Here is a 19,321-nt window from a genome sequence, read left to right on the forward strand (position 1 = left end):
TCTTTTTATTTGTTTTTTTATGCATTAAACAAAATTTGATAACATAAAGATAACAGCAGACTTAGTGTTATTGTTCAAAGTAAACATCCGATAGCCATTAAGAACCTATCCAAGGGGCTGTGTATTCTGTTGACATTAACACATTCGCAAAATATACATCGCGGATTCTGACACAAAGAGCAAGACATTCAATATCAGATGCCCACCCTCCTAAAGACCACTTCCTCAGGGATGGCAAAATCATCTACACATTCTCTATCTGGATTGTCTCGAAGAAGGTTGACATATGTGATCTTCCAGAGCTGGGATTATCTGCTCATACCCCCAGCTGAACAGCCCAAGTAAAGAACTTCCAGATTAATAACTCAGCCATATGCTCCAGGCAGAATCTGAAAAAGCAGTAAATGTTGGCACGAAGTCATCCATTCAGACTCATGGGAAAAATCAGGTCTGGAAAGAGTGGATGCCAGGGCTTGGAGAGGGAGTAGGAATTGGGACCAGGAAAGGACATGGTGATAGATACCAAACCCTGAGCAGGGAAGCAGGAATTGAGGCCAGGGCAACAACTAGAATTCAGAGCTTGAGTTAATATGCATGTACATGCCACAGCTTGCCCAGAATGTGCACGTAATGAGGGGTCCTCTGTAATGAATTCCATCAAGCAGCTTCAACTAATTGATAAACAAAATGCTTTAGAAACTAAATTGAGGAGAAATGGAAATCCTGATAAATATTTTTTTCCTTATTTGAGTGATGGGTGGGAAGCGTGAAAATCACTAACTTCCTTAAAAATCAATTTATTTTTCCCAGTCTCAGCAGACAGTATTCTAGGAATACTGTCACTGCCAGAAGGTGCACATGTATCTGCACAGTAATCAAGACATTAGCCAACCCCAAGAAAACAAGTAACAGCCAAAATGTGACATTGTAACTATTTAAATGTTATAGTCCCTACTGCATGTAGCAAGAGTGTTGGTGCACACTTTTCCTGCTGTGTGCAATGGCTGGTTTATAGAGGTTGTATTAAAAATTAAAAACTTTAAGAGCAGCTATCGTCGAAAGTTCAGCTGCTATTTACATTAAACCTGTAATAAAACATATTGAAACACCAGTAAAAATAAAAGTCCTTCAAAAATACATCTGGTCTGGAAGTACTTGAACAGATGGGCTTGTTTTTTTCAATTCATCTACTTATTATTAACTTTCAAACACCAATGGTTCAAAAAGTGATTTAATTGATTTGATTCAAGCCAATAAACTATCAGCATAAATTCATTGGAAATGCTTTTTGTTTTAGGCAACCTGAGCACTTAAGGCACTGCAACTGACAACTTTGAAACCAAAATTAACACAGACGGATTGTGGTTATTGCATTTGTCTTGTACAAACTACTGCCTGTTTCAAATGTCTACATTCCAGAGGGGACTAAATTGCTCTGAATGGACAACAGGGGAATTAACAAAGCAAAAATACCACAAATTTTTGGAATTCTTCATCGTGGGCTGTGGATGCTCAATCTATTATGTTCAAGATCAAGGTTAATAGATTATGGACACTCAAGAAATCAAGGGACATGGGGACAGAGTTGATGTTGAAATGTGGTCATGATCTTATTGAAATGTATAACAAGCCTGAAAGGTCACACTGCCTACACTTGCTGCTGTTTCTTATACTGGTTTTTAGACTGACACTCCCATTTAGAAATTAAAAAATCAGATTTTGTACAGACAGTAATGCAGGGGAATTCCCAAATTTGAAATGGGATAGAGTAGTTCAGAGTTATAAAGACTGGACTAGCTAAACTTGTATGCTTTCATTAATTGTTGGAGTGTTATCACATTTATTGCCTCCTCAGCAGCATGCTCCTCTTTTGTAGTTTCCTCAGGATCCTGCTCTGTCTCACCTCCCTGCTGCACAACTCCACCCAGCTTCTCCTCCAGCAGTTGAAAAAGCCTTTGGCATTTCTCCCTCTCTCTGCTGCTCAGGAAATCCACATTCAGGCTGAACCGTTGAGTTTGAGAGAGATGCAGCAGGATCCAATAAATAGCTTGGGCATCTCCCGGTTGGAAATGATCGCAAAGTATGACCAGGAATTCACCAAGGAGTCCAAATCCTATTTCAGCATGGAATATGTTTCCTAAGAGCTGGGCACCTAAGGTGAGAAGGAAGGCATACTTCTCTGGTCCTGTGCAATAATACCTTCTCCAGTCACGGCTAAACTCCGCTGCTGTCCTGGGCTGGGAATCTGTGTGCTGTGAGTTGGGAAGAGTTAGCATGATACTGTCTTCACTCTAAAGCAACATGAGTTATAAGACAATGTTTTCCAACAATGCTGCTTCAATGACAGTGACAGTCAGGCAGTCTCAACCCCATTCTGCAGGGACATGGACTCGATGCAGAAAACATGTCCACAATCTCATTAATTTAGCATTCTCACTCAAAGAGGCTACATTCAACCATCACTTAAGACAACCGAGTGTTCTTTTGAGGATGAAGCTGAACTAGAGAACTAAGATGGTGTAAATGGAGCTCTACATGTAAGTGTAGTTGTTTCCAGAGTAATGGGAGTGATTCATCTTAACATTGGGTGTCCGAAAATCCTGCAGTGATGTCAATGAATACACAAACAGTGACTGTTCCAATGGAAGGAACCAAGGGAAAAATACTCTGATTGATGAAGGACTGGATTAACACGTAAACAGCAGTCTGATGTTATTACAGAATTCAGCTCACTTGCACCAGGATTTATAAGCTACTTGAATCAGCTACCGGAACTACATCTTCCAGCTCAATACTGCCCAGTAACTAGCAGTTAGGAGGGATTAGAGAATTACTGTAGAGTACAGGGACCTCCTTCCTGGGAGAAGAGCCTAGCACCCCTCCCACAGCAGAATTTGGGGAAGCCACCCCATCGGTAACCATGGGAACATAACTGCATTGGGCCTGCTCCATGGCAAGTAACACCCAAGCACTAATACACTGCACTTCCGTTCACAGCATTACCATCATACACCAGCCCCCTCCTCCCAAATGCTTCCTTCAATATCAGTATTCACCCAAATCAAAGCTATAGTTTGTGTTTTTCCATGAGGCAGCCCAAAGGAGAGATTGAGAAGAGATTGTTTGCACAGACAAGAAAATATGCTGAAGGCAGCAAGCATGAGTCTCAGAAGGTCTGTGCCTTTGGATGCCTGCTCATGCTCTGTCCATTGTCCAGAAATGTTTAACTGCTTGTACAATAAAAGATGGGATGTCAGGGATGTTGGGAGAGGTTGGTGGTAGATACAGGAATTGCCCCCAAAGGTTTGATGTAGGGGTGGAAACAATGAAGCAAGTACTGAACAAAAAAAAGTGGCAAATTGGTAAATTAGTTTATTATTGTCACATGTACCAAGGTACAGTGAAAAACTTCTCTGGCATATCGTTCATACAGATCAATTGATTACACAGTGGATTGAGGTGGTACAGGGTAAAACAATAACAGAATGCAGAATAAAGTGTTACAGTTACAGAGAAAGTGCAGTGCAGGCAGACAATAAGGTGCAAGGCCATAACAAGGGAGATTGTGAGGTCAAGAGTCCATCTTATCGTACTAGGGAACCATTCAATAGTCTTATAACAGCAGGATAGAGGCTGTCCTTGAGCCTGGTGGTACGTGCTTTCAGGCTTTTGTATCTTCCACCCAATGGGAGGGGGGAGAAGGGAGAATGTCCGGGGTGGGTGGGGTCTTTGATTATACAGGCTGCTTTACCAAGTGAGAAAAGGGAGTGGCATAGAAGGAATGTCAATTCGAGTTTATTGTTCCAAGGACGGTGAGGTACAGATACAATGAAAAACTTGCAGCAGCATCACAGGCACGTAAAATTATAAGATGCAAGTAAAAATCAAATAGAAGTTACAGAGAAATTAGATTGAAATAAATGAAAACACAGAAAAAGGGAAATTGAAGGAAAAAGGAAACCGGTGCACAAATAATATGGACAAAGTTGATTTTTCCACCTTGCAAAAGTATAACAAAGGGAAACTGTGTGGAGGATAACACTGTAAAGAAAAGGAAAAATCAAATTTCACTTAAATTAAGCGAGCAGAGGACCTGAGTCAAACAAGTCTAATATTAGGAAAGACGTCCTAATATCAGTTAAGAAGCAGTTATCAGTTTGAATGCGTCACTGCTTTTCTGGAATTTTGAACCTTCTTGAGTTGAATGGCATTCCTCATATTTCTCTTGCACCATCTTGTGAGGAAGATCAAAATGACCAGGAGAGAGATAAAAAGAATGTGGCTAGAACTTGATGTAGCTTTGCACAGAGGAAAGGAAGAGCAAGATGATCAAAAAAGAACTTAGAAAAGGCAGTAGAATTCCTTAAAAGCTACTTACATGACTGTATAAGAAGCCCTGTGCATGAGGTGGCGGGATAGTGGTCAGTAAAGACCATTCCCCACAGAGAACTTTGATGTAGTATTATATGGTATTTGTAGAAATAGTCATTTGAACCTCTGCGCACCTACCCTTCAATGCCCCTGCCTACCAAAAATATCAACCTCTGTTTTAATATTTTCAGTTGATCCCCAACCTCAACTGCTTTTTGAGGAAGAGTACTTCAAACTTCCAGTACCCTCTACAGAAACAATTGTTTTTACTGGCACTAATTTTAAGGTTTTGCCTCCATTTTCTGGACTTTCCCACAGGAAAAATACTTTATTCCTACTTACCCTTCCAAATCCTTTACTCATAAATATCTTAGTAAGATCACATTTTGCAGAGTTCTAAGGATGAACCGAAAATGCCATTGACCCCAACACTCCAGAATCTCCTTACTCGAGCACTGAATACTGACCTTGGATATCCCACTTTAAACACTGCTTTTTGCACTCGTTAATCTGGCACACGTATTCCAGGGTTGATTTCTTGCTCCCAACTTGTCTCGCAATTCCAGGGGCTTCAAATGTGAAGCTAGCACAATATCCCTACAGAATTTAAAGTGGTTAGACAGGATTTACTCACTGCATTTCTTCACATTTCCATCTCTTCTAACTTCTAATTTTGCCATCACAAGCAAATTTAAAAGGAAAGTCAGTCACAAAATTAAATAGGAATTATAGGTTGAAACTCTCTTCTCCAACATTCTGTGGTCCGCCAACTCCTGTGGCCCAGCATGTTTTGAATCTGTGGTACAGATCTATACTAATTAACTAATTCTAACTAAGATCTAACTATGATCTAAAATAGTTCATATTTTTATCATGGTTGTTATCATGGGAGACTTCAACTTCCCAAATATTGATTGGCACCTGCTTAGTACCAAAGGTTTAGACGGGGCAAAGTTTGTTAATTGTGTCCAGGACGGATTCCTGTCACAGTATGTTGACAGGCCGACTAGAGGGAATGTCATATTACATCTAGTATTAGGTAATGAACCAGGTCAGGTGACAGATCTCTCAGTGGGTAAGAATTTGGGGGATAGTGACCGCCGCTCCCTAACCTTTAGCAATGTCATGGACAAGGATAGGGGCAAAGAGGACAGGAAGATATTTAATTGGGGAAGGGCAAATTATGAGGCTATAAGGCTAGAACTTGCGAGTGTAAATTGGGATGACATTTTTGAAGGGAAATGTACTATGGAGATGTGGTCGTTGTTCAGAGATCTCTTGCAGGATGTTGGGGATAAATTTGTCCCGGTGAGGCAGAGAAAGAATGGCTGGGTGAAGGAACCATGAGTGACAAGAGAGGTGGAACATCTAGTTAGGAGGAAGAAGGCAGCATACATAAGGTGCAGGCAGCAAGGATCAGATAGGGCTCTTGAGGAATATAGGGTAGCAAGAAAGGAACTTAAGGGCTGAGGAGAGCAAGAAGGGGACATGAAAAGGCCTTGGCGAGTAGGGTTAAGGAAAACCCCAAGGCATTTTTCACTTATGTGAGGAGCAGAAGGATAATGAGAGTAAAGGTAGGACTGATTAGAGACAAAGGTGGGAAGATGTGCCTGGAAGCTGTGGAAGTGGGTGAGGTTCTCAATGAATACTTCTCTTCAGTATTCACCAAGGAGAGGGGCCTTGATGATGCTGAGGACAGTGTTGGTAAGGTTAGTGTTCTAGAGCATGTGGATATCAAGAAAGAGGATGTGTTGGAGCTGTTAGAAAATATTAGGACAGATACTGTAAGTCCCCGGGGCCTGACGGAATATTCCCCAGGCTGCTCCACAAAGCAAGGGAGGAGATTGCTGAACCGTTGGCTAGGATCTTTGAGTTCTCGTTGTCCACGGGAATGGTACCGGAGGATTGGAGGGTGGCAAATGTTGTCACCTTATTCAAAAAAGGTAGTAGGGGTAGTCCAGGGAATTATAGACCAGTGAGCCTTACGTCTGTGGTGGGCAAGCTGTTGGAAAGGATTCTTAGAGATAGGATCTATGGGCATTTGGAGAATCATGGTCTGATCAGGGACAGCCAGCATGGCTTTGTGAAGGGCAGATCATGTTTCACAAGCCTGATAATGTTCTTTGAAGAGGTGACCAGACAGATTGATGAGGGTAGTGCAGTAAATGTGGTCTACATGGATTTTAGTAAGGCATTTGACAAGGTTCTACATGGTAGGCTTCTTCAGAAGGTCAGAGGGCATGGGATCCAGTGAAGTTCGGCCGTGTGTATTCAGAATTGGCTTGCCTGTAGAAAGCAGAGGGTTGTGGTGGAGGGAGTACATTCAGATTGGAGGGCTGTGACTAGTGGTGTCCCACAAAGATCAGTTCTGGGACCTCTGCTTTTTGTGATTTTTATTAATGACTTGGATGAGGGGGTAGAAGGGTGGGTTGGCAAGTTTGCAGATGACACAAAGATCGGTGGTGTTGTGGATAGTGTGGAGGATTGTCGAAGATTGCAAAGGGACATTGATAGGATGCAGAGCTGGGCTGAGAAGTGGCAGATGGAGTTCAATCCGGAGAAGTGTGAGGTGGTACACTTTGGAAGGACAAACTCCAAGGCAGAGTACAAAGTTAATGGCAGGATTCTGGGTAGCGTGGAGGAGCAGAAGGATCTGGGGGTTCATATCCACAGATCCCTGAAAGTTGCCTCACAGGTGATAGGGTAGTTAAGAAAGCTTATGGGATGTTAGCTTTCATAAGTCGTGGGATTGAGTTTAAGAGCCATGAGGTAATGATGCAGCTCTACAAAACTCTGGTTGGACCACACTTAGAGTACTGTGTCCAGTTCCGGTTGCCTCATTATAGGAAGGATGTGGAAGCGTTGGAAATGGTGCAGAGGAGATTTATCAGGATGCTGCCTGGTTTAGAGAGTGTGCATTATGAGCAGAGACTAAGGGAGCTAGGGCTTTACTCTTTGGAGAGAAGGAGGATGAGGGGAGACATGATAGAGGTGTACAAAATATTAAGAGGAATAGATAGAGTGGACAGCCAGCGCCTCTTTCCCTGGGCACCAATGCTCAATACAAGAGGGTATGGCTTTAAAGTAATGGGTGGGAAGTTCAAGGGAGATATCAGAGGAAGGTTTTTTACCCAGAGTGGGGCATGGAAGGCACTGCTTGGGGCGATGGTGGAGGCAGGTACATTGGTCAAATTCAAGAGATTGCTAGATAAGCATATGAACGAATTTAAAATAGGACATGTGGGAGGAAGGGGTTAGATAGTCTTAGGCGAGGTTTAAAGGTCGGCACAACATTGTGGGCCAAAGGGCCACAATGTTAAAATTAACTATGATTGGTACTAAACTGTAGCTAATTAACCTACCAGTGCAACTTTAGCGATCTCAGCCAACAGCGTTTCCAATTCACAGAAACTTTGGGTTATGGACAGTTCTCGGAACCCTTACATGGCCCAGGGAGTATCTATACTTAAAAAGGACCATTCTCCTGCTCAGAGGAAGATGATCAGGGGCAATTTCTGTGGTCCGGTACCAGTCAGGTCCTAAGGGTACCAGACTAGGTAGTTCCAACCTGTATTACCTTTTTCTCTGTATCCCACCCACTGAATTCTACACCACATTTAAAAAGCATTATGGAGCTTTTAATCAAGCTGGAGATTCAACTAACAATTATTTCAAATTAACATAACAGAAGCTGCTTCAGGTTGTCAGTAATAACACTAGAGTGGAGTGATTTTTCTGGCACAGGGGAGACACAAAGAATTCTAAAGTGAGGGTAGAATGCAACGTGTCCAAAGTGTAAAGTTATGGACAATACCAAACATAACTAAATACTCCTGGGCTTGTTAAAATATTAAACAAAAACTTCAGCTTCTGCAAAAGCACTGGGTGAGAGGCTTCAACTATCTGATGCCAGCTCCATCTGCATCCATTGCTATTCTGTAGAGATGCACAAAGGAACCTTAGAAAAAGATTTTTCTAATTACTGGGCCAACTCTTTCTTGAAAAGTAATTGCATGTTAATGATATACATTAATTAATCGGCAAATAGGCAGTAAGTCTAAGGAAAGAAGGGTTACACTGCAAGCTGTGAATCCCCAGACCACGCTGGCTGATTTATCCCATTCTGCTGTTTATTTCACACAAACAGCATTGTGCCTTTAGCCCACTGTTAGTTTTACAAACATGTTAGATTTGCATATTAATTTAAACTCATTACAGAAAGCAGACCTCATGCATAACAGAGCAAGGACTCTTAATAATGTGATGTGAATGTAATCCCAATTAATCCTTTTGCCCATGTGAATAATTTAAATTGGCATCACATTACTGTAGGTAATAAATTTTTCTTGACGATTTTTGAAATTTCAAACTTTACATTTTATTTTACTTCTCTATTTCTTCTTGCTCTCAATCCAATCTTTTATATTCTTTTTCTGTATGTGATTTGACTCCAAATCATCCTGTTCCTTTCTCTTGTTTCCTGTCTCAATCCTAACAGTTCATTAAAGCCTGAGTTGTCCTTTTGTCTTTCTTTACATTAACAGCTTTTACTATAACCAGGTATATCATATTTGAATTGAAACTGCATCAAAAGCTCTAACTGGATGTGCATTAGATGCCTTACTGTAGCAAGATTTAGCCCATTGCATTTGTGGACTGGATTGTCCATTTATAATTCCACATATAACACTCTCCAGTTCCCTATCACCATGACTGCTGCTCTGAAATAGTCTTATTACTGCAGTCCTGCTTTAAAACGGTCCCAAAACACTAGAGTGTTGCTCTGAACCAGTCCCAGTCACTGCTAGTTGTGAAATGAACCCATAGCCGGGCAGTGGAAGTGTTGCCCGAAACTAGCTTCTCAGAAAGACTTGGATGTGCACAGTGCCCTTCACTTCTACTTCAAGACATCAAACAAAAACTTTTTAGCCAAATAAGTGTTTTTAAAGTGTAGCTGCCTATTGCAATGTAAGAAACACAAAAGCTAATTTTAGCATGTAGAAAAGCAGGAATGTAGAGGGAGGGAAAGTTTGTGAGAGGCTGGACGGTAGAAGGAAGCAAATAGTTTGTGCACAGCAGGCTTCTAGAAACAGCGGTCTGTCAATGAGCAAATGATCCATTTTAGAAACATTTACATAGGAATAAATATAATGCAGGACATCATTAATACACCTTGCCACTCTTCAAAGCAATGCTATGGATCTTTTACTTCCAAGTGAAAGAGAAAGCAGGGCCTTGGTTTAATGTCTCTTCTGAAAGATTACACTACTAACAATGCAGCATTCCCTGAGTACAGCAGTGGAGCTTCAGTTTGTTCATTTTCCCACCAGGTCTTTGGAGTGAAACTTGAACCCAGATCCTTGTGACTTAGACACAAGTATGCTATCAATGGAACTGTGGCTTTCATTCAAGCTGTGGCTACTGATTCACAATGTGATCCCCTAATCCATTATTCTGTGATTATCCAAGTTGTTTTTTTTGGAATTGGGTTTATTATTATTGTCACATGTACCAAGGTACAGTGAAAAGCTTGTCTTGCATACCGTTCTACAGATCAATTCATTGCACAGTGCATTGAGGTAGTACAAGGTAAAATAACAAAAGGCAAACTAAAGTGTAACAGTTACAGAGAAAGTGCAGTGCAAGGTCATAACGAGGTAGATTGTGAGGTCAAGTTGTAATGCATACAACCCAAAAATACAGAGTTTGAACCAAAACATTAAAAGAAACAATTTGTATTTATAATCTACCTTATTCAGCATTTGAATGTTCCAAAGAACTTCCAAAAAAGTACCTTTAGAAATTGTTTTGCTGCATTTTAATGACAACAAGCCCTAGCTAGCTGAACCAACCCTGATAAAACCAGACTACAGGCGGCAGGTTTCCATCAGATCGGTAGGAAAAAAATTACAGGTCATTGGGCTCACGTTGAGTCAGGCTGACTCTTTATAAATAAATGCACTCAGTAGTTTCGGATGTGGTCAGGCTGACTGCTGCAAATAGCCCTTCCAGAATGCAGGCAACCCAAAAATTGGTTCCCATTTCTCAATCTGTCTGCACTGAATCTTTGTGTAAGTTGACAAACCTCCACATGTCGGCTTCCCACAGTCCTTCCTTTGAGTCTGAACTGCACAGTCCCAAATCAACTAGCCGAAACAGAAAAGAAACTACGACCAGAAAATGAGGCACTGAATTTGTGAAGTAAAAAAGACAGCATCAGAAACGATTAGGCATAATTGGCCAGTGTCTGAAGGATTTCTAAAAAATGAATTTTCATCAGTGTTTCTGAAATATGTTCCAAATTAATGCGATCTAATAAATGACCACAGATCATTTCATAGAGAATTTGAGAATTGCAATGCACTTGAATACCATGCAGCCACTGAATACTATGCAGGCACGGTAGTGCAGTGGTTAGCGTAATGCTTTACAGCGCCAGTGACCCGGGTTCAATTCTGGCTGCGGTCTGTCAGGAGTTTGTACGTTCTCCCCATACCTGCATCGGATTCCGGTGCTCCAGTTTTCTCCCACATTCCAAAGACGTACGGGTTAGGAAGCTGTGGGCATGATATGTTGGCGCCAGAAGCGTGGCGACACTTGTGGGCTGCCCCCAGAACACTCTAGGCAAATGATATATTTCACTGTGTGTTTCCATATACATGTGACTAATAAAGATATCCTAATCTTATCTTAGTTGTTTACACTAAGTTCCAGCAATAGGGAACAATAGCTAGGGCTCACATTTTCCTGGAAGAACTAGTCTATTCAGCATAACATCTGATTTGGACTGGAATGGCACGTAAACAGACAGGGGATTCCATAGCCCTTCTCACAACCCAAACCCGACAGGGCCCAATAATGTGTGGGTTGGGTACCAAAAAAATTATAAATTCTTTCCCTTAGATTGGTGGTGGTCAGATCAGATTCTTAACTTCATATCTGAGCAGACTTGTAGTTGTGTGTTATTCTAACACCGTTTATGAAAATCCTATAAATTATGTGATTTTCAATGGTGAGATTCCCAGGAGAGCACTGTCAGGTATCCCTGTGTAACATCTCATTCTGTTAGTGCCAGCATGCACTCTTTAGTGATATATTGGCGCCGTAAGCGTGGCAACACTTGCGGGCTGCTCCCAGAACACTCAACGCAAAAGATGCATTTCACTGTGTGTTTCAATGTACACGTGACTAATAAAGATATCTTATCTTATCTTATCTGATAGTGTAAGTTCTCACAGCTGCTCGCACTTAGCCTAGCAGCCATGACCTGGCAGCAACGTAGAAGAGAACATACCAAAGGACAAGCAGTACTCTTCCAGTTACTGAGGAATGTTAGCATTTAATGAATGAATGAGGCAATGATGACTGGAGAGGTGGTAAAGTGCTCCTGGGAGAAAGAGGGAGCAGTCAGAGGGACTCAGACAGGCTGGTGAAGAACAGTACCCATAGGAAGCTTGTTACTTGTGCAGAGGAGTCAGAGGCACTGAATGCCCTCTACAAAAGATGCAAACTTCCCAGTGCATTAGCACCCACAACATCCAGCTACAGATTTTGACATTCCTTTGCAATGTTAAACGAATCATTACCTAAATTCTTCATATGATCCCACTTTCTGATGAATTGCTCTAAACTTGGCGTCATTTTCTCGCTTATGTTTCTCATCAAGGGCCAAGGCTACCTGTAACTCCCTCTCCAGAGCTTGAAAATCAATGGTCTCACTTTCTTCCATTTGTACCTACTGGAAAACAATGAAAATTACATGTTAAGATATAGACAGTGCATCATTTGGAGAATGATAAAGCTGTTGTTGACCAAAGCAACCACCTGGTGCTAGCGCTGAAATTAATATCTATCATAAATCTGGTCATTGCTCCAATTCAGATTAGGAACCAATCTGGACATCACTATTCCAAACTGGATGAATGATCCGCCACCCCATTTGGTGGAACGTAAGAAAATATCAAACAGAAGTCGGAGTAAACAAGTCAGCCTCGTCAGCCTCTGTAACCTGTTCATCCATTCAATAAGATCAAAGCTGATCCAATCCTGGCCTCAACGTCACTCTTCCCACTCTCTCCCATTCATCTTTTCACCTTCATAGTTTAAATGTCTGTCATTCTTCACCTAGAATATATTCAATCACTCAGCCTCCACTGCTCTCTGTGGCAGACAATGTAATGGTTCATAACTCCAAGGGAAAAAAGTTGCCCCTCATTTGAAATAGAAGGCCCCTTATTCTGAAATTATGCTTCACGTGTTCCAGATACACCCTCCAGGGGAAATACTCTCTCAGGATCCACCCTGTCAAGCCATGTCAGAATCTTATATATCTCAATAAGATCACTTATCAAACATTTTTTCATCCCAGGAATCAACCTAATCTATCACAGAGAGCATGGGCAAACTCCACACAGACAGCTTCCAAGGTCAGGATCAAACCCGGGTCTGCAGAGCTGAAGCAGCAGCACTAACCGCTCTGCCACTGTAATTTCTCTTCTTGAAAGTTACTTCACTATCTCCTACTATTGGTTTACTTTTAGTGTTTTTTATGAATCCAAAATAATAATTTGGAAACACATGCGATTCTGCAGATGCTGGAATTCTGGAGCAACACACACAAAATGCTGGAGGAGCTCAGCAGGTCAGGCAGCATCTGTGGAGGGAAAGCTGTTTTGGGTCAAGATTGAAGAGTCTTGACCTGAAATGTCTTTCTCTCCATAGATGCTGCCTGACCTGCTGAGTTCCTCCAGCATTTTGTGTGTGTTGCATAATAATTTGGAATCTCTGGCATATCTCTTCTTTCCAGCCTCATCCTCCATAGGGCCAGGGTTACCTTCAATTTTGGAGAGCATAAATGCTGCAAGCCCAACCTAAGTCCAGTTCTGACCAAAAGTCATTGACCTGAAGCACTGTGCCCAACCCACTGCGTGTTTCCAGCATTTTTGTTCTAAATCCCCGAACTCCCTCCCTAGCTGCACTGTGGAAATCCCTTCACTAACCCTCCCCACCTCAGTCCCACCTCTTGATTCCCAGTGAAGTTGGTCGTTGGAAGCCCAGCTCAACCACAAAGATTGGTTAGTCTGAATTTGTGGTTTGCAATCCTGGTGGAAACCCTGCATCAGGACCGTCCCCACCCCCCACAGATGCTGCTTGACCCACTGAGTTCCTCCAGCAAGTTGCCTGATGCTCCTCTGGTGCCTCTGTCAAACATTTAAATAAGCGAGGCATGGAAGGACACGGACCTAATGCAGGCAAACGGGATTAGTGGTGATGGGCAAGAATGTGGTGGGCCAAAGGGCTGGTGTCTGTGCTGTACAACCTACCCCCTCCCCCCCTCCTCCTACCCTTCTCCTCCTCCTCCTCCCCTCTCCTACCCCCTACCCCTCTCCTCTTCCTCCCCTCCCCCTTTCCTTCTCCCCTCCTCCTCCCCCTCTTCTACCGTCCCCCTCTCCTCCTCCTCCTCCCCTCTCCTACTCCCTACCCCTCTCCTACTCCCTACCCCTCTCCTACTCCTCCTTCTCCTCCTCCCCTCTCCTACCCCCTGCCCTCCTCCCTCCATCCCCATCATCCCCCATCCTCCCCCCTCCCCCCCACATCCTTCCTCCCTCCCCTTCCCCCATCCTCCCCCTCCCTCCCTATCCCTCCCCCCTCCCTCTCCTTCCCATCCCCCCTCCCCCCTTCCCATCCCTCCCCCTCCTCCTTCCCCCATCCTCCCTCCCCCCATCCCTCCCCCCTCCCTCCATCTCCCCATCCCTCCCCCCTCCCTCCCCCCATCCTCCCCTCCCCCCATCCTCCCCCCTCCCTCCCTCCCATCCTCCCCCCCTCCCTCCCCCCCATCCTCCCTCCCCCCTCCCTCCCCCCCATCCTCCCCCCCTCCCTCCCTCCCATCCTCCCTCCCTCCCCCCCATCCTCCCCCCCTCCCTCCCTCCCTCCCACCCCATCCTCCCCCCTCCCTCCCTCCCCCCCATCCTCCCCCCTCCCTCCCTCCCCCCCATCCTCCCCCCCTCCCTCCCTCCCTCCCCCCATCCTCCCTCCCCCCCATCCTCCCCCCCTCCCTCCCCCCCATCCTCCCCCTCTCCCTCCCTCCACCATCCTCCCCCCTCCCTCCCTCCACCACCCTCCCCCCTCCCTCCCTCCCTCCCTCCACCATCCTCCCCCCCTCCCTCCCTCCCTCCCCCCTCCATCCCTCCACCATCCTCCCCCCTCCATCCCTCCACCATCCTCCCTCCCTCCCTCCCTCCCCCTCCCTCCCTCCCCCATCCTCCCCCCCTCCCTCCCTCCCCCTCCCCCCCTCCCTCCCCCATCCTCCCCCCCTCCCTCCCTCCCCCATCCTCCCCCCCTCCCTCCCTCCCCCTCCCTCCCTCCCCCATCCTCCCCCCCTCCCTCCCTCCCCCTCCCCCCATCCCCCCCATCCTCCCCCTCCCCCCATCCCCCCCTCCCCCCCATCCTCCCCCTCCCTCCCTCCCCCCCCTCCCTCCCCCCTCCTCCCCCTCCCCCCCTCCCTCCCCCCCTCCCCCCCTCCCTCCCCCCATCCTCCCTCCCCCCCTCCCCCTCCCTCCCCCCTCCCCCCCTCCCCCTCCCTCCCCCCCTCCCCCTCCCCCCCCTCCCTCCCCCTCCCCCTCCCTCCCCCCCCTCCCCCTCCCTCCCTCCCCCCCCTCCCCCTCCCTCCCTCCCCCCCCTCCCCCTCCCTCCCTCCCCCTCCCTCCCCCTCCCTCCCCCCCTCCCCCTCCCTCCCTCCCCCCCCTCCCTCCCCCCTCCCCCTCCCTCCCTCCCTCCCTCCCTCCCCCCCCTCCCTCCCTCCCTCCCCCCCCTCCCTCCCCCCCCTCCCCCTCCCTCCCTCCCCCCCCTCCCCCTCCCCCCTCCCTCCCCCCCTCCCCCCTCCCCCTCCCCCCCTCCCTCCCTCCCCCTCCCCCCCTCCCTCCCTCCCCCCTCCCTCCCCCCTCCCCCTCCCTCCCCCCCTCCCTCTCTCTCCCCCTCCCTCCCCCCCTCCCCCTCCCTTTCACCCCTCCCCCTCCCTCCCCCTCCCTCCCCCCCTCCCCCTCCCCCTCCCTCCCTCTCCCCTCCCCCTCCCTCCCTCCCTCCCCCTCCCTCCCCCTCCCTCCCCCCCTCCCCCTCCCTCTCCCTCCCCCTCCCTCCCCCCCTCCCCCTCCCTCCCTCCCCCCTCCCCCTCCCTCCCCCCCTCCCTCCCTCCCCATCCTCCCTCCCCCCCCTCCCCATCCTCCCTCCCCCCTCCCTCCCCGTCTCCCTCCCCCCCCTCCCTCCCCATCCTCCCTCCCCCCCTCCCTCCCCATCCTCCCTCCCCCCCTCCCTCCCCATCCTCCCCCCCCTCCCCGTCTCCCTCCCCGTCTCCCTCCCCCCCATCCTCCCTCCCCCCCTCCCCCCCCTCCCCGTCTCCCTCCCCCCCATCCTCCCTCCCCCCCTCCCCGTCTCCCTCCCCCCCTCCCTCCCCGTCTCCCTCCCTCCCTCCCTCCCCCCCCTCCCCATCCTCCCTCCCCGTCTCCCTCCCTCCCTCCCCCCCTCCCCCCCCTCCCCATCCTCCGTCCCCGTCTCCCTCCCTCCCCCCCCTCCCCATCCTCCCTCCCCCCTCCCTCCCCATCTTCCCTCCCCCCTCCCTCCCCATCCTCCCTCCCTCCCCCCCCTCCCCCTCCCTCCCTCCCCCTCCCTCCCCCCCTCCCTCCCCCTCCCTCCCTCCCCTCCCCCCTCCCTCCCCCTCCCCCCCTCCCTCCCCCACTCCCCCCCCTCCCTCCCCATCCTCCCTCCCCCCCCTCCCTCCCCATCCTCCCTCCCCGTCTCCCTCCCCATCCTCCCTCCCCCCCCTCCCTCCCCATCCTCCCTCCCCCCCTCCCTCCCCATCCTCCCTCCCCCCTCCCTCCCCATCCTCCCTCCCCGTCTCCCTCCCCCCCTCCCCGTCTCCCCCTCCCTCCCTCCCCGTCTCCCCCTCCCTCCCTCCCCGTCTCCCTCCCACCCCCCCTCCCCCCCCTCCCCATCCTCCCTCCCCCCTCCCCCCTCCCCATCCTCCCTCCCCGTCTCCCTCCCTCCCCCCCTCCCCATCCTCCCTCCCCCCTCCCTCCCCATCTTCCCTCCCCCCTCCCTCCCCATCCTCCCTCCCCCCCCTCCCTCCCCATCCTCCCTCCCCCCTCCCTCCCCATCCTCCCTCCCCCCTCCCTCCCCATCCTCCCTCCCCCCCTCCCTCCCCATCCTCCCTCCCCCCCTCCCTCCCCTCCCTCCCCGTCTCCCTCCCCGTCTCCCTCCCCCCCTCCCTCCCCCCCCTCCCTCCCCGTCTCCCTCCCCCCCTCCCTCCCCGTCTCCCTCCCTCCCTCCCCCCCTCCCCCCCTCCCCCCCCTCCCCATCCTCCCTCCCCCCTCCCCCCCCTCCCCATCCTCCCTCCCCGTCTCCCTCCCTCCCCCCCTCCCCATCCTCCCTCCCCATCCTCCCTCCCCCCTCCCTCCCCATCCTCCCTCCCCCCCTCCCTCCCCATCCTCCCTCCCCCCCTCCCTCCCCATCCTCCCTCCCCCCCCTCCCTCCCCATCCTCCCTCCCCATCCTCCCTCCCCCCCCTCCCTCCCCATCCTCCCTCCCCCCCCTCCCTCCCCATCCTCCCTCCCCCCCCTCCCTCCCCATCCTCCCTCCCCCCCTCCCCATCCTCCCTCCCCCCCTCCCTCCCCATCCTCCCTCCCCATCCTCCCTCCCCCCCTCCCTCCCCCCCCATCCTCCCTCCCCCCCTCCCTCCCCATCCTCCCTCCCCCCCTCCCTCCCTCCCCCCCTCCCTCCCTCCCCCCCTCCCTCCCCCCCTCCCTCCCCATCCTCCCTCCCCCCCTCCCCATCCTCCCTCCCCCCCCCCCTCCCCATCCTCCCTCCCCCCCTCCCTCCCCATCCTCCCTCCCCCCCTCCCTCCCCATCCTCCCTCCCCCCCTCCCTCCCCATCCTCCCTCCCCCCCTCCCCTCCCTCCCCATCCTCCCTCCCTCCCCATCCTCCCTCCCCTCCCTCCCCATCCTCCCTCCCCCCCTCCCTCCCCATCCTCCCTCCCCCCCTCCCTCCCCCCCCTCCCCGTCTCCCTCCCCCCCTCCCTCCCCCCCCTCCCTCCCCGTCTCCCTCCCCCCCTCCCTCCCCGTCTCCCTCCCTCCCTCCCCCCCTCCCCCCCTCCCCCCCCTCCCCATCCTCCCTCCCCCCTCCCCCCCCTCCCCATCCTCCCTCCCCGTCTCCCTCCCTCCCCCCCTCCCCATCCTCCCTCCCCATCCTCCCTCCCCCCTCCCTCCCCATCCTCCCTCCCCCCCTCCCTCCCCATCCTCCCTCCCCCCCTCCCTCCCCATCCTCCCTCCCCCCCCTCCCTCCCCATCCTCCCTCCCCATCCTCCCTCCCCCCCCTCCCTCCCCATCCTCCCTCCCCCCCCTCCCTCCCCATCCTCCCTCCCCCCCCTCCCTCCCCATCCTCCCTCCCCCCCCTCCCTCCCCATCCTCCCTCCCCCCCTCCCCATCCTCCCTCCCCCCCTCCCTCCCCATCCTCCCTCCCCATCCTCCCTCCCCCCCTCCCTCCCCCCCCATCCTCCCTCCCCCCCTCCCTCCCCATCCTCCCTCCCCCCCTCCCTCCCTCCCCCCCTCCCTCCCCCCCTCCCTCCCCATCCTCCCTCCCCCCCTCCCCATCCTCCCTCCCCCCCCCCCTCCCCATCCTCCCTCCCCCCCCTCCCTCCCCATCCTCCCTCCCCCCCCCCCCCTCCCTCCCCATCCTCCCTCCCCCCCTCCCTCCCCATCCTCCCTCCCCCCCTCCCCTCCCTCCCCATCCTCCCTCCCCTCCCTCCCCATCCTCCCTCCCCTCCCTCCCCATCCTCCCTCCCCTCCCTCCCCATCCTCCCTCCCCGTCTCCCCGTCTCCCCGTCTCCCTCCCCCTTCCTCCTCTCCCCCGAGCACTGACCCGCTCCCCCCGCTCCGCTCCCCCCGGCCTCCGGCCCCGCTCGGCTCGGCCCGGCCCGGCCGCTGCAGCCGTTGCCATGGGACCAGGCCCCGCCCCCTCACTGGGCCGCGCGTGTCGTTGCCTTGACAATGGGCCTGCTGACACGTGACAGGGCGGCGGCGGCGCTGAGCTGCGGGGGGTGGGGGAGGGCGGGTCGGCGCTCGGTGTGTGAGGAGCTCGCCCGGCGGCCGACTGAAGTGGGCAGCCGCCGCCGCTCGCTGGACGAGGGCACGTAAGGCCGTGTCTCCCGGCGGGACAGGGGGCTGCCCGGCTCCCTGGAATGTACAGCACGGAACCAGGCCATTCAGCCCATCGAGCCCATGCTGGTTGGTGTCTGCTCCCACACGGTGGCCCCTCTTCATCTCCCTTCATAATATCCTTGTCCCCCACCCCATCACCTGCCTCCTCCTCCTGCCTCTGTGCTGTAAGATTTCTTTATTAGTCACATGTACATGGAAACACACAGTGAAATGCGTCTTGTGCGTAGAGTGTTCTGGGGGCAGCCCGCAAGTGTCGCCACACTTCCAGCGCCAACGTAGCACGCCCGCAACTTCCTAACCTGTACGTCTTTGCAACGTGGGAGGAAACCGGAGCACCCGGAGGAAACCCACACAGACACGGGGGGAACGTACAAACTCCTTACAGACAGCGGCCGGAATTGAACCCGGGTCATTGGTGCTGTAATAGCGTTACACTAACCGCTGCACTACTGAGCCTGCTATCTCTCACACATTAACCCCTCTCAGTGCAACAGTTTTCTCCTGAATTCCCGACTGGATTGGATTGAATCTTGTATTTCGGGACCTAAGTTTTGAATTCTTCCATATGGAAACAGCTAACCTCTGTTATGAAGCATGTATGCAGGTCACTCCTCATCTGTTTTTATAAAAAGCATCGTAGTCTATTTCAAGTTTTGTAGATAGTTCCAGGCTCTGAGCTCTGGAATTACTATTTTTTCACTACCGGCAGCATGTGTGTTATTTTGATGTGTGCATATCAAGGG

The 19,321-nt window shown here is 51.0% G+C and overlaps 1 protein-coding gene across 1 annotated transcript; it reads right to left on the reverse strand.

Moving 5' to 3' along the window:
• On the reverse strand, positions 1-18,339 carry ccdc103 (coiled-coil domain containing 103). Its single transcript, XM_052038413.1, has 4 exons — positions 18,280-18,339; positions 11,958-12,109; positions 4,872-4,968; positions 1-2,291 (listed from the first exon to the last, which is right to left on the reverse strand). The coding sequence occupies exons 2-4, from the start codon at positions 12,098-12,100 to the stop codon at positions 1,794-1,796; spliced, it is 738 nt and encodes a 245-aa protein (XP_051894373.1). The 5' UTR covers positions 12,101-12,109; positions 18,280-18,339; the 3' UTR covers positions 1-1,793.
• Positions 18,340-19,321: the final 982 nt, after the last annotated feature.

This window comes from Pristis pectinata, chromosome 25 (assembly GCF_009764475.1).
Source record: "Pristis pectinata isolate sPriPec2 chromosome 25, sPriPec2.1.pri, whole genome shotgun sequence".
Taxonomy (NCBI): domain Eukaryota; kingdom Metazoa; phylum Chordata; class Chondrichthyes; order Rhinopristiformes; family Pristidae; genus Pristis; species Pristis pectinata.

Bases quoted from the DNA above. Each gene is read 5' to 3' on its own strand.
- ccdc103 (XM_052038413.1), bottom strand. From the start codon at position 12,100: ATGGAAGAAAGTGAGACCATTGATTTTCAAGCTCTGGAGAGGGAGTTA. The intron at 4,969-11,957 runs GTAATGATTCGT...TAAATTCTGTAG, and splicing joins GGATCATATGAAGAATTTAG to GGATATTGTGCTAGCTTCAC. The intron at 2,292-4,871 runs GCAAAAAGCAGT...ATGTTGCTTTAG, and splicing joins CGTGTGCCAGATTAACGAGT to AGTGAAGACAGTATCATGCT.